Source organism: Sinocyclocheilus grahami, unplaced genomic scaffold, assembly GCF_001515645.1.
Source record: "Sinocyclocheilus grahami isolate Dianchi unplaced genomic scaffold, SAMN03320097.WGS_v1.1 scaffold161.1, whole genome shotgun sequence".
Classification (NCBI taxonomy): Eukaryota; Metazoa; Chordata; class Actinopteri; order Cypriniformes; family Cyprinidae; genus Sinocyclocheilus; species Sinocyclocheilus grahami.
In genome coordinates, this window is record NW_015505340.1 from 1,455,692 (window position 1) to 1,475,339 (window position 19,648).

Genomic DNA, 19,648 nt, shown 5'->3' on the forward strand with positions numbered 1-19,648 from the left:
TAACCAGAGACGTTCCCTTTCGAAGACGGTTTACTTCAACATTGCATCAGGAATCTGACATGACGGGGACTGTATAGAACAATGCCATGAGAACAGCGAAGAGAGCTCAACCTCAGCGGAGCTACACACCAAACACTTTTCAACCAATCACAGACGACTCCCTGACAGGCCCCCAGGCCATTGGATGTATATTCCCACCTATAGAAACCAATCAAATCACTCAGAATCCAAACTCTTATGCCATCTTACTAAAGACAGGACGTTATAGAGCACAGCAGTATGCATATATATAAGCATGTAAATGCAAAGTATAATAAATGTAGACACAGAAACGCCCTTAGTCCAAGCCCAAAAGGAGACGGCCGCTCTCGTCAAATGAGCTCTAACGCCAGTAGGACATTCTATACTCTGGCTGGAATAAGCCAAAGCAATCGCATCGACTACCCAATGCGATAGCTGCTGCTTAGAAAGAGGCTGCCCTTTAGTTCTGCCTCCAAAGCACACAAATAACTGCTCAGACTGACGTTATAGAGCACAGCAGTATGCATATATAGAAGCATGTAAATGCAAAGTATAATAATGCAGACACAGAAACGCCCTTAGTCCAAGCCCACAAGGAGGCGACCGCTCTCGTCAAATGAGCTCTAACGCCAGTAGGACATTCTATGCTCTGGCTAGAATAAGCCAAAGCAATCGCATCGACTACCCAATGCGATAGCCGCTGCTTAGAAAGAGGCTTCCCTTTAGTTCCACCTCCAAAGCACACAAATAGCTGCTCAGATTGCCGAAACTGAGCCATGCAGTCAACATAAACATGCAAAGCTCGCACCGGACATAGTACATGATGAGGGGTGGCGTCCGAGGAGGCTCTGGAGTGAAAGTAGAAAGCGTCACTACTTGCACTCTGAACGGCATCGAGAGCAACTTGTGCACATAGCCTAATCTTGGTTTGAGTGTGACATTACAATCACCTGGCCCAAACTGCATGCAAGCAGCATTCACAGGTAGTGCTTGTAAGTCCCCCCACGAGCTTGACCGAAGCAAGGGCGAGCAGCAGAGCGGTTTTAAGCGAGAGCTCCTTCAGGCCGATAGACTGAAGCGGCTCCAAGGGCGGCAGAGCCAGCGCCCCCAGCACCAGAGCCAGATCCCAGGACAGTGGGAGGGCGAGAGGGTCTCAGCCCTCCCACCAAATCATGTTTACCAATTGATCGCACATTGATAGTAGCGTGAGAGGCTGAGATAGTTGCAACATAAACCTTAAGAGTGGAAGGCATACTGCCGCCGTCCATCCGCTGTTGCAGAAAGCCCAGAATGTCAGACACGGGACAGTTCTCTGGGTCGCAGCAATTCGATTCACACCATTTAAAAAAGACTGCCCATTTAAGGGCATACAAGCGTCTCATAGAAGTAGCTTGCGCCTCCGTAATAGTGTCCATTACGCGGCAAGATAATGAGTGCAGGTTTACTGGTTCCCACACACCATCCACACATGAAGTTTCCACCATTCAGGGTAGGGGTGCCATATCAAGCCGCCCGCTTGAGACAGGAGGGCCCATCTCAACGGAATCTGCCATGGGGAGACCATCAGTATCTCCAGCAGGTCGGGAAACCATAGTCTGTTTGGCCAGTACCGAGCGATTAGAATCACCGGCGCCCTCTCCTCTTTGATTTTGTGCAGCACTTATGGCAAAATCTTTAGCGGGGGAATGCATACAACCAAGCTTTCGGCAAGGCCATTGTGAGTGTGTCCCCGCCCAGGGGAGAGCGCGACAGAGAGAACAGCGGGCAATGTGTTCTCTTCTGTCGCAAACAGATCCACTTCTGCCTTCCCGAACCGCTCCCAAATCAGTCTCACTGAGCCGGGGTTCAGCCTCCATTCTCCGTGAGGAATCCGTTCCTCGATAACATATCCGCGCCGCTGTTCAGGCAACCTGGAACGTGCGCTGCATGAATGGAGAGCAGATGGCGAACCGTCGCGGCTGCCACCATCCATCCCAAAAGCCTCTGATATTCTTTCAGCGCCACGGGGCGTCCCAGGCTGAAAGTATCCAGAGCGGACATTAAATCTCATATGCACTCTTGATCATCGAGACCGAGTCCAGCAGCACCACCAGATATGTAATCGATCGGCTAGGGCATAACGCGCTCTTCTGTGTGTTCATGCAGAGACCCAAGGTCTCCAAATGAAGTAATAGGGCACGTTTGTGGCTGTTGAGCACATCTTCTGAATGGGCCAAAACCAGCCAATCGTCCAAATAATTCTAAATGCGCATTCCGCTCGCTCTCAGCGGGGAAAGCACCGTATCCACGCATTTTGTGAACGTACGTGGGGCCAATGCTAGCCCGAACAGCATTACTGTGACCTGATATGCTGTGTCCTTCGAACGCAAATCTTAGAAAGCACCTGTGTCGAGGGGCGAACTGGATATGAAAAAACACGTCTTTCAGATCCATCGAGATAAATCAATCTCCTGGCTGGATCTGCGTGAGGATCTGCTTCAGCATTGTCATTTTGAAAGCGCGCTTGCATAATGCACGGTTGATGGGCCTCAGGTCCAAGATCAGACGGAGATCTCCATCTTTCTTCAGAACGACGAAATAGCGGCTGTTGAAACCGCTCTCTCTCTCGCTCTGCGGGCTCTATTACGTTCGCATCCAGTCTGAGATGCCCTGAATGGATTGCCAAGCACTTGCAAAATGGCACAGAGGGCAGAGCGCTTCGTTCTCTGTATTCTCAGCAATGCCGCTGAACAACGGGGTCGTGTTCAGAATACTCACAGGATGAATAGAAGCGCTGTGTGGCAGTGAGGGTCGTGCATCGGCGGTTAATGGGGAGTGCGAGCCTTCCGCTGAATGTTTGTGTATGAGCGAGATGTCGAGAGCAAACCACCGCAGCGGAGATTCGACACGTAACGCAGAGGCAAGAGCATCGCCAGTTGCACGAGGAGGCTGCGAGCCCGAGTCTATTAAAGATTCCCCCACCAAACATAGAGTGTGTGATTCCGTTATAATTGGAGGAGGAGAGGAAAGCTCTTTTTGTGAGTGTGTCACAGACTTTATTATATTCTGAACAGACACAACAGAGACAGAGACATTCTCGTGGTCGCCTGCAACCGCCAAGGGGACCTAGTGAGAACATTTTGGATGCTTTACGGTGGGCCCGCCACTCAGCGATCTCCTTCTCTGAATCCTCCCGTCAGGAACGAGACCTCTGATCTGATGGAGGGGGGCCCCCGGGACGGCCATCCTTCTTTCTTGGGGCCGTGACGCATCTTCGGCGCCCTCTTCCACGTGGTTTTGGCATGAACAGAAGGCTACTGATCTAGCGCCGATGCAGCGGGAGCTTGCTTCGCTGGGCGGCGGGAAGCAGACGTTAACCTACTGAGTGCTGTAGGCTGTGCCACTCTAGCACAGCATGACAGAATGTGACTCATTGCTTTGGAGTGTTTCTGAGCTTCTGAGAAGCACTCCGCGATGGCCTCCATGGCATCTCCAAAGAGGCCGGAGGGAGGCAAAAGTGCGTTGAGCAAAGCCTTCCTGTCTGCGTCCTTCAGCTCTGTCAGCATCAGTCACAGATGCCGGTGGAGCACCATGTAACCCATGCTTCGTCCGATTGCCTGGGCCATCTTTTTTGTGGCTTTTAAGGTGAAGTCAGTCACCGCGCACAGATCTTTAAATGCCTCAGGATCTGTCTCCCAACCGTCGGACAGTCGGACCCGGTGAGTGCTGCCTCCGCATGGGCGAGACCCAGGCACAGGATGCAGAACTCGAGGGTGTCCGGAGCCTCAATGGGTCCCGACCACAGCGTGCAATAGCTTGACATGCTGGAATGCCAAGAGGAAAATCCATCTTTTTGCATCTTCTCCACAGCCGTCTTGAAGTAAGATGCTTGAAAGAGGAAGATTCAGAGTTTAAGCCATCAAGACGGCGCATTATATAGCGGCGAGGCTCTGCCCCTTTTCGCAGTCTTGGCTGGCATTGGTCAGTATGAAGTGCAACTTCACTGGCGTTGAGCAATAAGATTTCAGGTAGGATAAGGAAGGAAGGGAGTCCCCGTCACGTCAGATTCCTGATGCAATGTAGAAGTGATCCGTCTTCGAAAGAGAACAGTAATATTGTAAAAAACTGAGCTGAATTTTCAGAAGCCAGTCTTCAGAGTCATATAGTCCTTAAGAAATCAATCTAATATTCAAACATGCTAATATGATTTCATGCTCAAGAAGCTTTTTTTATATATATGTTGATTTCTTTGTAGAAAGTGTGGATATATATATATATATATATATATATATATATATAGCGCTGTCCGCATACTTAATCTTAATGTATGTGTGCACATTTTCACATTTAAAAATTTTTTATATCTAGGAGTCTCAACCTTTGTTTCATTAATAGCATGTACCACATGCTTCAGCGGTTCTTATTCCTCTGTCCTTGAAACACAAACATGCACATATACACACACAAACACAACAGGCCTCTGTGACCTTGGCATTCACAGCCCACAATGTGCGGCGCTACAAGATGCGGTGAAGAGAAAAGCAGAATGGCAAGCTAAGATTAGCCTTGTAGCTCTAATACAGAACACGAAAGTGGAAATGTAAGTAGGGATTTCTCGATTTCTCTTGTCAAGGGTATTTTAGTCAGCAGTGGGTGGAAGTTGGTGAAAACAGTAAAAAAAAAAAAAAATTAGATCATCATGAGATAACAAAAATCAAAAGATGTTCAGCTTCAATAAAGATGGTTTTGCTAGGAAATCGCATTTTAATGAGCAGTGATGACCAATCGAAGGGAAAAAAATTATTACTCTGAACTTTCAAAACCCTGTACTGCTATTGACGTTAGTGATGAATATCCAAGCAAAAGATCTGCTTGCTGTCTTTTTGGGCAGCTTATAGAATCAAATAACACCCTGAAGTGACTCTTCTTGCCTATTCAACAAACAAAACATCCCCTTTTGGAGTAGGATGTCTTCCACTCATCAATAGATAAACATTTGTCACGATGCATTTCTTTGTGAAAACTTTTGTTTCTATGGATAGTAGAGAAATGGTTTGTATTGACTGTCTCTGAAGGTAAAAAGAAAATCACTCTCAAATTGATTTTTAAAGAAAGCTGTAATTTAAAGAAATGAGAAACACTGTTATTTACTCTTACATTATCGTAATCTTTTACTTCTCTGTGTCACTGTAATTCATTGGTATAGTATCTCTAACCTCAGAATATGTAGAACTGCAAATTAAATTTAACTTTGCAGAATATCACTTAAAGGGTCAGTGCACCCAAAAATGAAAGTTGTGTCATCATTTACTCACCCTCATGTCATTTCTTTATTGTGTAGAAAACAAAAACAAGATATTTTATAAAATTGTGTGATATTTATTTATTTAATCCATACATTAAAAGTCAACGGCATTCATTGTAGTTTTGGAACCCACTGACTTTAACTATATGGAGAAAAAAAGTAGAAATATTCTTTAAAATACCTTCTTTTATATTCCACAGAAGCAAGAAAGTCATTCAGAATGACAAATGGGAGTAAATTATGACACAATTTTCATTTTTGGGTGAACTATCCCTATTGAGAGCATTTATAACAAATGTTCATCCTTTTATCAAACTAATCTATTCGATGACTTCAGAAGACTAACAAAGCGTTCATCACATATAATTGTACATATCCCACTTTCTAATGATGCTAAACCCTCTGCGTGTCAGTACAAATGAGCTGCTAATGTGCAAACTCATCTAAGACATTACGATTCAGATTTGATTAAATATGATTTTCAGCTCTATCAAACAACATGTGACTGAATGACAGGAACTTATGGAGGAATAATAGGAGAGTATATTTCTTTTACTAATTTTCTTCAACAAGACTTAATCACATCTTCCCAAACAGTACTCAGGAAGTGTCTCTTTTTGGATCGCCTGGGAAGGGAAATTAAAAAATGAAATTAATCTGACCTTCTGGAGAAGAGGAATGATTCCTCGAAGCGCTGCAAAATAATGATACCAATATGCACCTTTTCCCACCAACACCCCAAGAGAGGGGACCACTGAGCGCATTTCTCTCCCTAGAGCTCTCTCTCTCACACACACACTCAAAAAGCTTCATAATACAGATCTCTTCACCACTGCCTCGTAAATATACTACTGCAACTGCCACAATGTGCATTTCAAGACTCAGCAAAATATTCTAATTAAATATTACTGATATAGACTACCTCACACAAAATATGATTGATATTTTGTTTGTGGTGCACTTTATTTATGGCAGTCACTGCTTTTGCCATAAATAAAATACAGCACTTTAGGATTCTTACTGACTTGGTACAGTATTAGTTATTCCATTGCATTTCTTTGTGAAAACTTTTGTTTCTATGGATAGTAGAGAAATGGTTTGTATTGACTGTCTCTGAAGGTAAAAAGAAAATCACTCTCAAATTGATTTTTAAAGAAAGCTGTAATTTAAAGAAATGAGAAACACTGTTATTTACTCTTACATTATCGTAATCTTTTACTTCTCTGTGTCACTGTAATTCATTGGTATAGTATCTCTAACCTCAGAATATGTAGAACTGCAAATTAAATTTAACTTTGCAGAATATCACTTAAAGGGTCAGTGCACCCAAAAATGAAAGTTGTGTCATCATTTACTCACCCTCATGTCATTTCTTTATTGTGTAGAAAACAAAAACAAGATATTTTTATAAAATTGTGTGATATTTATTTATTTAATCCATACATTAAAAGTCAACGGCATTCATTGTAGTTTTGGAACCCACTGACTTTAACTATGTGGAGAAAAAAAGTAGAAATATTCTTTAAAATACCTTCTTTTATATTCCACAGAAGCAAGAAAGTAATTCAGAATGACAAATGGGAGTAAATTATGACACAATTTTCATTTTTGGGTGAACTATCCCTATTGAGAGCGTTTATAACAAATGTTCATCCTTTTCTCAAACTAATCTATTCGATGACTTCAGAAGACTAACAAAGCGTTCATCACATATAATTGTACATATCCCACTTTCTAATGATGCTAAACCCTCTGCGTGTCAGTACAAATGAGCTGCTAATGTGCAAACTCATCTAAGACATTACGATTCAGATTTGATTAAATATGATTTTCAGCTCTATCAAACAACATGTGACTGAATGACAGGAACTTATGGAGGAATAATAGGAGAGTATATTTCTTTTACTAATTTTCTTCAACAAGACTTAATCACATCTTCCCAAACAGTACTCAGGAAGTGTCTCTTTTTGGATCGCCTGGGAAGGGAAATTAAAAAATGAAATTAATCTGACCTTCTGGAGAAGAGGAATGATTCCTCGAAGCGCTGCAAAATAATGATACCAATATGCACCTTTTCCCACCAACACCCCAAGAGAGGGGACCACTGAGCGCATTTCTCTCCCTAGAGCTCTCTCTCTCACACACACACTCAAAAAGCTTCATAATACAGATCTCTTCACCACTGCCTCGTAAATATACTACTGCAACTGCCACAATGTGCATTTCAAGACTCAGCAAAATATTCTAATTAAATATTACTGATATAGACTACCTCACACAAAATATGATTGATATTTTGTTTGTGGTGCACTTTATTTATGGCAGTCACTGCTTTTGCCATAAATAAAATACAGCACTTTAGGATTCTTACTGACTTGGTACAATATTAGTTATTCCATGTCGAAGAAAGTTTTTTTTTTTTTTTTTTTTTTATAAATTGCTGACAGTACAGGACTGGACAATGATGTAATCTGCAGAATTTACACTTCAATTATGAGACTATGGTATAAATAAATTCAACTGTATAACAGTTTCACTGCAATTCATGTTATAATGTTAGAATTAAAGAATAATAAAAATAATACATATTACCATTGCACTTATCTGTACATAGTAAATTAACTTATTTTTAAGCGGTTGTTGACATCGTATCTAAAATGTGATTTAGCCACAAAAAAAACCCCAACAACAATAACGTTACCACTCTAATACATCTTGCAATATCCATGCGTGCAAAGGTTCTGTGCGATCCTCTTGTTCAATATTCTCGGGGTCTGAATCCGGCAATATTGACGCCATCCTTAACTATAGCGGAGCAGACAGAACTTGCTGCTTTGGCAAGGGGCGTGGCAGTACTGAAACACTGTCTAAGCTGTTCGCCAATCACAACGCATTGGGACAGCTAACCAATCACAACACATTTTGTTTTTCGGAAGGCGGGCCTTCATCAAACCCGGAACTAATCGAGCCATTTGTGCCAGGCTGGGGAGAAAGGTATTGTAATAATGTAAATTATGTGAAAAATAATGCATTTTTCGAACCACCAAGCATGAGAGCATGTTCTAGTACACCCCCAAAACAAAATCAAGACTTTGTAAAAGAGCATAATAGGACCTCTTTAAAAAGTGTACTAGCAGATGCTAAATATTTTCTAAGCAAAATAATTAAAAGAATTAAATGACAAATTTAACCACCAAATGATCAATAAAACACTTTTACCTCAATTAGATTTTTTTTTCTTAAAATACATTAAAACGTCACAGCGTATCATCATCAAACTGCTATCATTAATAAATATTAACGTATACCTCATCCCTCAAAGACTCCCAAAAGACATTCAAAGCACTCTGAAAGGACAAAAAGGTTTTGTTACCGATAACTTTTGTGCTTTTCTTTTGGTTTGATAAATGAGCTTTGCTGGACTGCCATTAAGCTCGCTGTCCAACTTAAAATCTGTATAACAACCTCTGAGATTTGACCCCGCCAAGACACGTGTATGCAATAATTCATAATCTGTGCAATAACCTCTATGATTCTGACCTCTTCATGAATTAAAATGAGGTCGATGTTTTGGGTACTTCACAAAGATACTTGAATCACAAAAGCTAGAAGAAAGCAAAAATAGATAATACTTGTTAAACTTGGCTGAGTCGCTCTTTCCTTTCTGGGCTGCCTGATTCATTAACTTAGCGAACATTGAGAAAATCTATTTTTATCATAACAGTGTAGATGGTTTTTGTCTCCCCCGAAGTGGAATATTTGATGTAGCCATGGATACAGATTTAAAAGCAGTGTGTAAACACTAATGAGAAGTAATTATGACAGAATGATTAGAGCTCAGCAGTTCTCATTAGTTCTCAAGGCCCATAAACAATTGTAGCCCATAAACAACTGCTTTGTGAGCCATCTGTTGTGCTTGTTTGGTAACTATGGGTGGATTTACTTTTTTATTGATGATTTCATTTTGATTTGGGTTCTGGTACTGTCACAGATGGCAAAATAAGTCTGATCTCACTCAGGTCAAGGGTAAAACGTTGAGAAGAGAAAACGTTCAGCAGATACTGTAGATGTCCCACAGACAGAAAAGCTTACACCATGTTTAGTCATGTCCACATGTATGAGGTCACTGTGTTCCCTTATGGGTGAATGGCAACAAAATACATACCTTCCATATCATACACATCCAGCCAAATGCTAATGGAAACGCCTAAATTACTTAATGCTTACATTAAAATAAATGTGGGCTTCACTGAATCTATTAATGTGGAAGAGCTTACGTCTGCCTGAGCCACATGTACATGTTCCTGACACATTGAGCTGTGACAAAGATTGAGCCCTGTCTCCAACATGTCTTAATCCCATTTAATCAACAATAAACTGATTAGGGCTGCACAATATTGGGAAGGAAAAAAAAATGGACACTGCGATATTTAGTTTTTGTTTAATGTGATATTTAAAAAAATACAGGAATTTTCACCAGATGAATATTTGGAAAGAAAATCATTCTAGATTTTGTTGGGAAGTGCATCTGCAAAGAAAAAGAAGAAGGAAAAAAAATTTATATATATGTTTTTTTTTTTTAAGAGAGTGAAATTCTTTTAGGGCTGAATGATTTGTGAAAAACTTGAAAAATGTTGGTGTTCATACTTGGATTTACTTTTTACAAGAACCAACTTATTATTATTTACAAAAACAACTTTATTTTTATTATTATTTAATATAAGTATTATTATTATGAAAAATAAATACTAAAATAATTAATTAAAGAAAGGGCTCAAATTAAAAATAATTCAATTTTACACTAATTTTACAATACTAACATTTATGTATATCATAATATTTAAAGGCTTGATTCACAGTAAATGAACCGAACATTCTCAGATGCTGAAACACTGAATCATGAAATAAACATCTAAATGCTATGCTTCACTAATTGACACTGCGATATTTAGTTTTTGTTTAATGTGATATTTAAAAAAATACAGGAATTTTCACCAGATGAATATTTGGAAAGAAAATCATTCTAGATTTTGTTGGGAAGTGCATCTGCAAAGAAAAAATTTATATATATGTTTTTTTTTTTTAAGAGAGTGAAATTCTTTTAGGGCTGAATGATTTGTGAAAAACTTGAAAAATGTTGGTGTTCATACTTGGATTTACTTTTTACAAGAACCAACTTATTATTATTTACAAAAACAACTTTATTTTTATTATTATTTAATATAAGTATTATTATTATTATTATGAAAAATAAATACTAAAATAATTAATTAAAGAAAGGGCTCAAATTAAAAATAATTCAATTTTACACTAATTTTACAATACTAACATTTATGTATATCATAATATTTAAAGGCTTGATTCACAGTAAATGAACCGAACATTCTCAGATGCTGAAACACTGAATCATGAAATAAACATCTAAATGCTATGCTTCACTCTGAAACCAGTAAAGCATACATTTATTTAATTCAAATGAAGCCCACACAATTTGACAAATCGCACTAAGCCATATCATCCTATTGATTTTATTTCAATATATTGTGCAGCCCTAATACTGATTAATTTAAATAAAAAATTATTTTCATATTTTACTGCATTAGGATTACAGTTATTGAGTGAAGTGAAACATAACAAACATATGACTTTAGACTTTTTACCATTAAAGTAATATATTGCATTGGTTGAACGTGTGCTGTGGCAATCCCCACTCGCAATAGCATGAAATAGCATGACATGAAAGCCAATCAGTGATTTCCTACCGGTGGATAGTTATGTGAAGTAGAAAACACTGGCTGTTACTGTCCGGTTCACTGTAACTGATATAAGGCCTTCATGGTCCAGCCATCCCTCTGGCATTCACGGGAGCCAAAATCTAATTATTTTCCCTGCATGGTCCAATGAGCCCTAAAGGTTAATTATTGTCTGTCTGCATGATACCCGACTGCCAGAACACAATAAAAGCTGTTAGTCGCTGCAGATAGCAGCTAATGTCAGACTGTGTGTATCCAAGTGGCATACATGAGTTACCAGGTGCACTCGTGAGGAGCTCTGAAATGTCATCTAGGATTCTATTGGAAACCTTCTTTCTTGCTTCATTTACTATAAAGACTAGCATGTTTGCCTTGTATTGCAGAGAAAATGTATTTCATAAAAGATATAATTTTCAGGGTAATTGACAACATGTAACAGATGCTCAACAGAGATTAAGTTGTATTGAACCTGGAACAAAACTACAAATTTTCCTTTTCCTTCTGACAACAAAGCTAATGCTAATGCTCAGCCTAGATTTACTTTATCAGGCACAGCAGCTCCTCTTTAGTCCCCTAAAAATACTGTCCTTCACTGGGCTGTTGCAAACTCTGGCTGATTTAGACAGCATCTGTGTGCTCTCCGTTCCCATGCACGTCATTGTTTAATTTAGTTTGTATATCTATATATGTATATCGAAGGGGGAGGGGCTATCAGACTATAAACTATAAACAGAGTCTGATAGCCCCTCCCCCTTCGCTACATAATTAAAGCTGCGACAGTTGAATGCATGAAGTGTCCAACATTCCACACTTTGGGTGTTTAAAGTGCACCTTTTCTTTTTGGAATTTTCAGTGTGAACGCACTACTCACACGATTTATAATAAAAAACGTCACAGAATGGTGCATAAGTACACAATTTGGGATGCACCTAAAGACTTATCCAGCTGTACTCAGTGCAACTTTTAACATCCAAGTGAAAGATAAAACACCAACATGTCAGAAAAAAAAAATCACTCCCTCCTAAAAATTACTTATGAACTCAACCAGGTATAGCTAATCACTTTCTCAATGGCACACAATCAGCTGTGGTCATTTTGATTAGCTCAGCATGAAAAGAGCTTTCCTGGAGATAGATAGAGAGAGAGATACCTATACATTTATTTATCCATCTATCTATCTATCCATCTATCTGTCTGTCTCTTTTTAAACGATAATTTTCAACTTTCAAGTTTAAAAACGGTCTTGACATACTTTGCTTTTCTAGTTTAAAATGACTCTTATACGAGTTTCTTTGAATTGCAATTCTGCAACGAGTGTGGGGACCCTCAACAAGATCAAGACAGGACAGAGAGTATTACTACATCTGCTTAACTACACATTGTAGGCAGTTATAGTAAAAAATAAAAGTTTCATAAAACAGGCAGGGTTAAAGTGAAGAAAGCCTAATTAGCTTAATTTATATAGATGAAATATAATGTTAATGTTTCTAATAAAAACATTAGAAGACTATGGAGGGCTTCCCAAGCATAGCTGTACATGTTTGTGTGTATGTACCTTGCGTGAGCAGCTGCAGAGTACGGACCTCTTCTCTGACGCGGAGCTGGAGGACCTGCTGTAGTATGTACTGTCTCTGACTCTCCTGCATGATGCCCATACGCTCCAACTTCCTGTCAGTGAGCCTCATCAGAGCTCGACCTGCACACATACAAACACAAACACATGAACATGAAACCAGGCTAGGCTTTACAAAGAAAAAAAATATTACAAATTGCACATTTATGAATAAAACCACATAGCGCATACCAATTATAACTGTATTTGTCATTTATAAGGGGCTATTATAAGGCCCTTGTGGAAAAACGGATCGAGTATTGTAATAATCTACATTACAAAAAGCTAAAGTGTATATATTGTAATTAGTGAAACAAAATAGACTGGAAATTTTTCCTCCAGATAGAAATATGATCAAGGTCAGATGAAGTTCACTGTCATTTTTAATCATCGCCTCACAAATATTCTCCTCATATCTGTGCTGATAAAAGTCATAATAGTGCCTGTCAATGCCCCAGTTAACAGCTACCATTTGTGCACAATAAAGTTAAAGCCATTGTACCATCTCACACAATGCCTTTAGGTAGTGAAGCAGAAAGGCTACTAATGCTTTTACACTACGATGAAAATTGTTAATTCGATTGTTTTTCATGGAAGAGACACAAACATGGTATCATTATCTATGAAAAGGGCGGTATTCAGATGGAGCACAGTACAATTTCCAGTGATTATGCTGCATTATGAGTGTGGATGCTCTGCCCGTGCTACTCGCTCCCTCTTTTTCTCTTAATGGTCATGTGTTTAAATCGAAGCATGTCTCCAGTGAAGGGGAAAGTTATGCAGAACTGAAAAAAATCCACTGAAAGCTAGCCAAACAAACAAATTTAGCTGATTCTTACCCACTGGAGAGCATTTCATGTGGTAATGCAAAAACTTGAAACTAAAAGGACAAAGGGGAAAACATGAGAAAAAAATAAGTACCACTATTGATCAGTAAACGAAAGGGCAGCCTGTAAGAAGTCAGTAAAATTACAATAACTGAAATTTAAAAAAAACATCTGCTTTTTATATAATAAAATAATACATGTAGTGAGCTTTATGCTTAAAATATGCAAAAATTAAAAATGTGAAGAAAAAATAAATAAACACTTCAGGGCACAACCAGCTTTTTTTTTTCTCCCACTGGTCCAATGGTTCAGATTTCTACTTTCCATACCAACAATTTCTGGCCCCATCACAAAATGATAAAATTTTTTTTTTTTTTTTACAAATAGTTATATTTATATTTTATTTGTATAATACCGGTACATACATTTTAAAATGAATTTAAATTCAATGTATTGTTTTCTAAGAATTATTTTAGTATTTATGAATTTTTTACCAATATACTGCATATATAAATAAATGACTATCACAGTTATAAATTAAAAAAAAAAAAAAAAAACTCACTTGCTGGAAAATAATAGCATATGGTGATTTGTTTTTAAATATTCTAAGCATTCTAACTGAAGTAGATCACAAAGCACTCCGCAAAACCGCCTCTTTATATTATAATAATAATAATTATGTTACATTGGTGACATTTAAATCAGTATAATTAGCAACAGCAATATTCAACACATTACAAAAAGTCAAATGATTAAATCTGCAAGGCATAAAACAAATATACACGATCATAAAACATGGGATTTAGTCTCAACACAGTAACTAACTCCAAATTTAAACTGGCCCTGGGCCATCGGGCCCTCCATATTGCTGAGTCCTGCACTAAATACATTCTCTGAACATTTTATTATCTTATGTAGTATTGTTTCTCTGTTAAATTGAAGTGTTCTGATGTTCATATACTATTTCTTGGGGGAAAAGTCAGATACTGATGAAGAACAAGATTCTTTTAAAGTTAAAAACAAATGTACATGACATTTTCTTAAGAGAAAAAATAATCTTATAGGGCAACCTACTACAAAGTAATATAAGAACAGTAAAAAAAAAATTTTTTTCATGTCTGATCAACACAAACTGCATCACATTTTGATGCCATCTATATTTCTAAATAGAATATTGAGGCGCTATGAGCACAGATGGGACCTCTTTAGTCATGGAACATTAGAAGCAGAAAATTGGAGTATGTGTGAGGCGTGTAGGTTGAGGTGATCGGGGTAAGGTATTTTAGTATGTTGGTAGAGTGCCAAACTACCCCTTCTTTTGGCAGCATTTGGCTGAAACGCCTCAATGAGGAACAGAAACTCAGCGTGCCTTCTCTCTGAATCACTGCCATAAGTGTTTCACTGAGAAGATGAGTCAAAGCCTGCTAAAAGAACAGAAGAAAAGAGAGTGTGAAAACAGGAAAGAAAGAAAATAAGAGGAGAATATGTATACAGATGGGAAAAAAGTTAAAAATGTGAGTGCATGAGAAGAAATGGGAAAGGTGCCATTCTAAACAAATAACTGTCCAACAAAAACATTTGAGAGGTTCCTTAGATGATACTTAGCAGGAAGAACGGGTCACTGGCTAACAGCTGTCTCAGCAAGATAAGGATGCAAAAGAATGTAGTCTGGTAGAAAACAAAAAAAAGCATAAATTATTGTCTGTTATATACACAAGATATTTTGGCCATCTTTTGTGCAAATGACACTAAAGGCTGATTTATACTTCTGCGTCGGACCTACACCGTAGCCTTTACGCCGTAGGCTATGCGTCAGTTTTCATTTATACTTCTGCGTTGTTGTTGGCGTCAATGTGCAGTACACATGCAAACCGCTAGTCTGCAGTGTCCACGGGCATGTTGCTGGTGTAACCCGCAGTTCCACGGCACAAGCCGAAGAAGAAGCGGCTCGTCGGAGAAGCATTATAGCCGTGACGGCGGCAAATAAATATCAAATCATTAAATCATTATTTAAAACTACAAAAAGGAGACAACAACGGAACAGGAGATGATGGCATTCTTTCAATCTGCACAAGGACTTGTACCACGGCAGATCAACATTGTTTGTTGCGGACAACTACTGATGTATAATGCTATGCAGTATAATAAATGATGAGACACTTGTTCTTTGCTTTGTTTTATTTAATATAAGAAGGTGTAACATTAAAATATATTAAAGTGCACATAAACACACACAAAACTCAAGTACATAAGGAGGGAGGGGTTCTTGCAGACCAATCACAGCGATTGCGGTCTACGTAGAATTGACGCGCTGTTAGATTTTTTTGAGAGGTGCACGTCAGGCTACGGCGTATGGGTGTGTGTCTATGCATAAGCTACGGCGTAGGTCCGACGCAGAAGTATAAATCAGCCTTTACTGTATTATACATAGTGCTTCACTTAAAGATGATTCAAAATAGAAATATCTTCTAATATTTTAGTTTGTTGAGACTTTTCCCAAAAATCCAACTGAAAGCTAGCCAAACAAAACAATTAGCAAAATCTGAATATTACTATAAAAGGACAAAGAGGAACAGGCACATAAAAAAAAAATCTGAATAAGTCATAATACTGCCTGGGTGTGGGGGGAGTAGAGCGCAGTCTCGGGTGTACCCCCTGGCCTGCGAGGGGCGATGGGGGTATGAATTAAAGTTTGTTTAAATGTTCGCCGGTTCCCGCCTCCTTCTTCCCGACCTACAAACTACGTTACAGTATGTTATATGCTATAAAAATGCACAGTGCATCATGTGTTTGTTTGCCTTTGAGTGGTGAAAATGGCCTTTTCATGTCATAATGATCATTAAAGTCTCTTCCCACTCCTTCTAGTAGCAGCTGAGCTACTGCAGTTTTCTTTGCTCACGTTCCTGTGATTACTAATCTTTGTGCAACTGACAAAGAAATGGCTTAAAAAAAATTTAACAGCATCTTGGATTTCAGCATACCGATCAGTCGGAAATCACGCTCGGCTTGCTCTGAATACCGTTGTAACTGTTAGCTTCTACAATAACCGTTAAACAAAGGCCGTGGGCTCAAATCAGTGCCTAAAAGATACACACACATACAAACCAAAAGGTCAAAGTTAAGCAGGTTAGCATGAAGCTGTCAGCAGTTATTCAAAAGAAGTAGTGCATTCCACATATGCGAGACATCAGGGCAGATAAATTCACTCTCTTTCTCCCTGTGGTTGCTGGACTGGCACACTCATCTTCAGTCCTGATGAATGGACTAGCTTAAAGCTCTCTCTCCCTCCTTTGTCACTCTAGGGACCTGTCCCTTTTACATGTGAACCAAAAGCCTGGCTAATTACTGCTCCAACAACCAGGAGGGATAACAGACAGAAAGAGAGAGAAGTGGGCTGGGGTGGCTCTGGGGCCTATAAATAAAGATGGAAATTAACCTCAATTTCTCTGACAAAACTCTCATGGTGAACAAGCAGGACTGTACTTGAGAAACACTGAGGCTGCTTGGACTGGTGAAGGAAACTCCTCAGGTGATACTGTAGCATATTTCACAGTTTAACTGCAGCTGCATTCATGAGTCCCAAGAGGACCTTTCATACTCTCATTCTTTCTGTCACACATACACATATATAGACACACAACATGGCAGGCTCGCTAGACCCTCAAATTATCGCAGAGCCTGAGTGCATGGCTGCCAAGTATGTCCCTACGTACATCCATTCAGAGTACCATCCAACAGGCAAGATTATGCTGCAAAATTGTCTACTTTATGATTAAGGACAACATTCTAGATGAAAAATGCCAGTGAGCAGTATTGTCAAAAGTGCTGATGTTGGTAGTACTGAAATTTTAAACATGTGACGATGCCAGCATTTCCCTCTAGCATTTTGAGCGCTGTTGAGCTGATTCTTAAACACCTCTGATTGGCCATTGTGTTCTCGTGCACAACAGATATGTCTGATTGGCTACAATGATCATCGCTTCACGCTCTTCAAAGAGAGCTTACACAGATACACACACAAGCATTTGAACGCCGCTTCTATCAGCGGATCCGTCTAGACCAGATATATTAGGGATCCACTGAAAGTCGTGGCTTTCAAACGCTCCCGTGTGTATCTGTGTAAGCGCTCGGTGAAGAGCGTGAAGCCATGATCATTGTAGCCAATCACAGACCTATCTGTTGAGCAAGAGAACACAATGGCCAATCAGAGGTGTTTAAATCTGATGCTGAACAGAACATTCCGCTACATTTACTGTAAGAATGGCAGAAATTAATTTTTTGCATGTTATATTATTTTCTATATTTTATTACATATATCAAGTGGTGAAATAAAAAAAAAGAAGGTTACTATTTTTTATTTACAATAATAATTATTATTTCAGCATTTTCCAACATGTTTTTTTTTATCTAATAAAATCTTAATAAAAAGACACTTTTAGATTGTTCTCATTAAAATTGCTAACATGTCTTAAGTAAAACAAGTGGTTTGGTCCCGATAAGTATAACATTTTCAGTGAAGTTCACATACAATTACAGGTTTCATGTAAGTTTCATATTCATCTCTTTCAGACACATGACATTTCCATTCATCCCCCATACAGTTATATATAGAAATATAAGCCTAAAGTACAAGAGTAGAAGAGGGAATTTGAGGTCTAGTCCTGCAACAGCTTATCTTCAGTGTTCCTAAAGTTCCTAGGACATCCCTAGGACAACTTAAGTCCAAATCACTTGAAGGAGATTGCACTGTTATCATTATTTGAACTGTGCTGTTGCTGAGCCCATATTGATCACTAGATAAGAGGACAATGGCATTTGGCATTTAATCAAAAGTGGGCAGATAGTAAGAGTTACAGGGATGAATAGAACATAAGGAGAGAAAGGGTGAGAAATAGGGTTGCCAACTTCAGAAAAGGAAAATAAGGGACAATCGTGGTTTTTCATAGAAAAATAAGGGACAGAATAAGGGATACACACACACAGGCCTATTATATATATACAGTGGGTACGGAAAGTATTCAGACCTCCTTAAATTTTTCACTCTTTGTTATATTGCACCCATTTGCTAAAATCATTTAAGTTAAATTTTTTTCCTCATTAATGTACACACAGCACCCCATATTGACAGAAAAACACAGAATCGTTGACATTTTTGCAGATTTATTAAAAAAGAAAAACTGAAATATCAGATGGTCCTAAGTATTCAGACCCTTTGCTCAGTATTTAGTAGAAGCACCCTTTTGATCTAATACAGCCATGAGGCTTTTTGGGAAAGATGCAACAAGTTTTTCACACCTGGATTTGGGGATCCTCTGCCATTCCTCCTGGCAGATCCTCTCCAGTTCTGTCAGGTTGGATGGTAAACGTTGGTGGACAGCAATTTTTAGGTCTCTCCAGAGATGCTCAATGGGGTTTAAGTCAGGGCTCTGGCTGGGCCATTCAAGAACAGTCACAGAATTGTTGTGAAGCCACTCCTTCGTTATTTTAGCAGAGTGATTAGGGTCATTGTATTGTTGGAAGGTAAACCTTCGGCCCAATCTGAGGTCCTGAGCATATATATATATATATGTGTGTGTGTGTATATACACACACACACACACAGAGGTATATATTTTTGATTTGTAATGTTTTTTTAAATGGAGTCTCTTATGCTCATGTTGCATTTATTTGAACAAAAATACAGAAAAAAATTGTAATATTGTTAAATATTATTGCAATTTCTAATATTGGTTTCCTATCTTTTTATACTTTAAAATATAATTTATTAATGTGACGCAGCACTGAATTTTCAGCATCATTACTCCAGTCCTCAGTGTCACATGATCCTTTTATAAATCATTCTTATGCTGATTTATTATCAGTGTTGAAACTGTTGTGCTGCTTAATTTTTTTTTTTTTGGAACCTGTGTTCCATAAACAAAAAAAAAGTAAAAAAATATATATATTTTCTAACAATATCACTTTTTTATCCATTTAACACATCCTTGCTGAATAAAAGTATTCTAAAAGTTTCTTTAAAAAAAAAAAGAAAAAAAAGAAGATGAGAAAAATAAATTTACTGACCCCAAACTTTTTTTTTTTTTAAATAGTTGTGTTATTTTGAATAAATACTGTTCTTTTTAACTTTTTATTTATCAAAGAATCCTGAAAA

The 19,648-nt window shown here is 38.4% G+C and overlaps 1 protein-coding gene across 2 annotated transcripts in view; it reads right to left on the reverse strand.

Annotated features, from left to right (window-relative positions):
- The window catches only part of LOC107592942 (sterile alpha motif domain-containing protein 12-like), a 90,591-nt gene that overhangs the window by 39,967 nt on the left and 30,976 nt on the right, over window positions 1-19,648 (reverse strand). For both annotated transcript variants that reach the window (XM_016282530.1, XM_016282529.1), the window contains exon 4: window positions 12,614-12,754. In XM_016282530.1, the coding sequence (XP_016138016.1) occupies window positions 12,614-12,754 (141 nt within the window). The remainder of the gene's footprint in view (window positions 1-12,613; window positions 12,755-19,648) is intronic.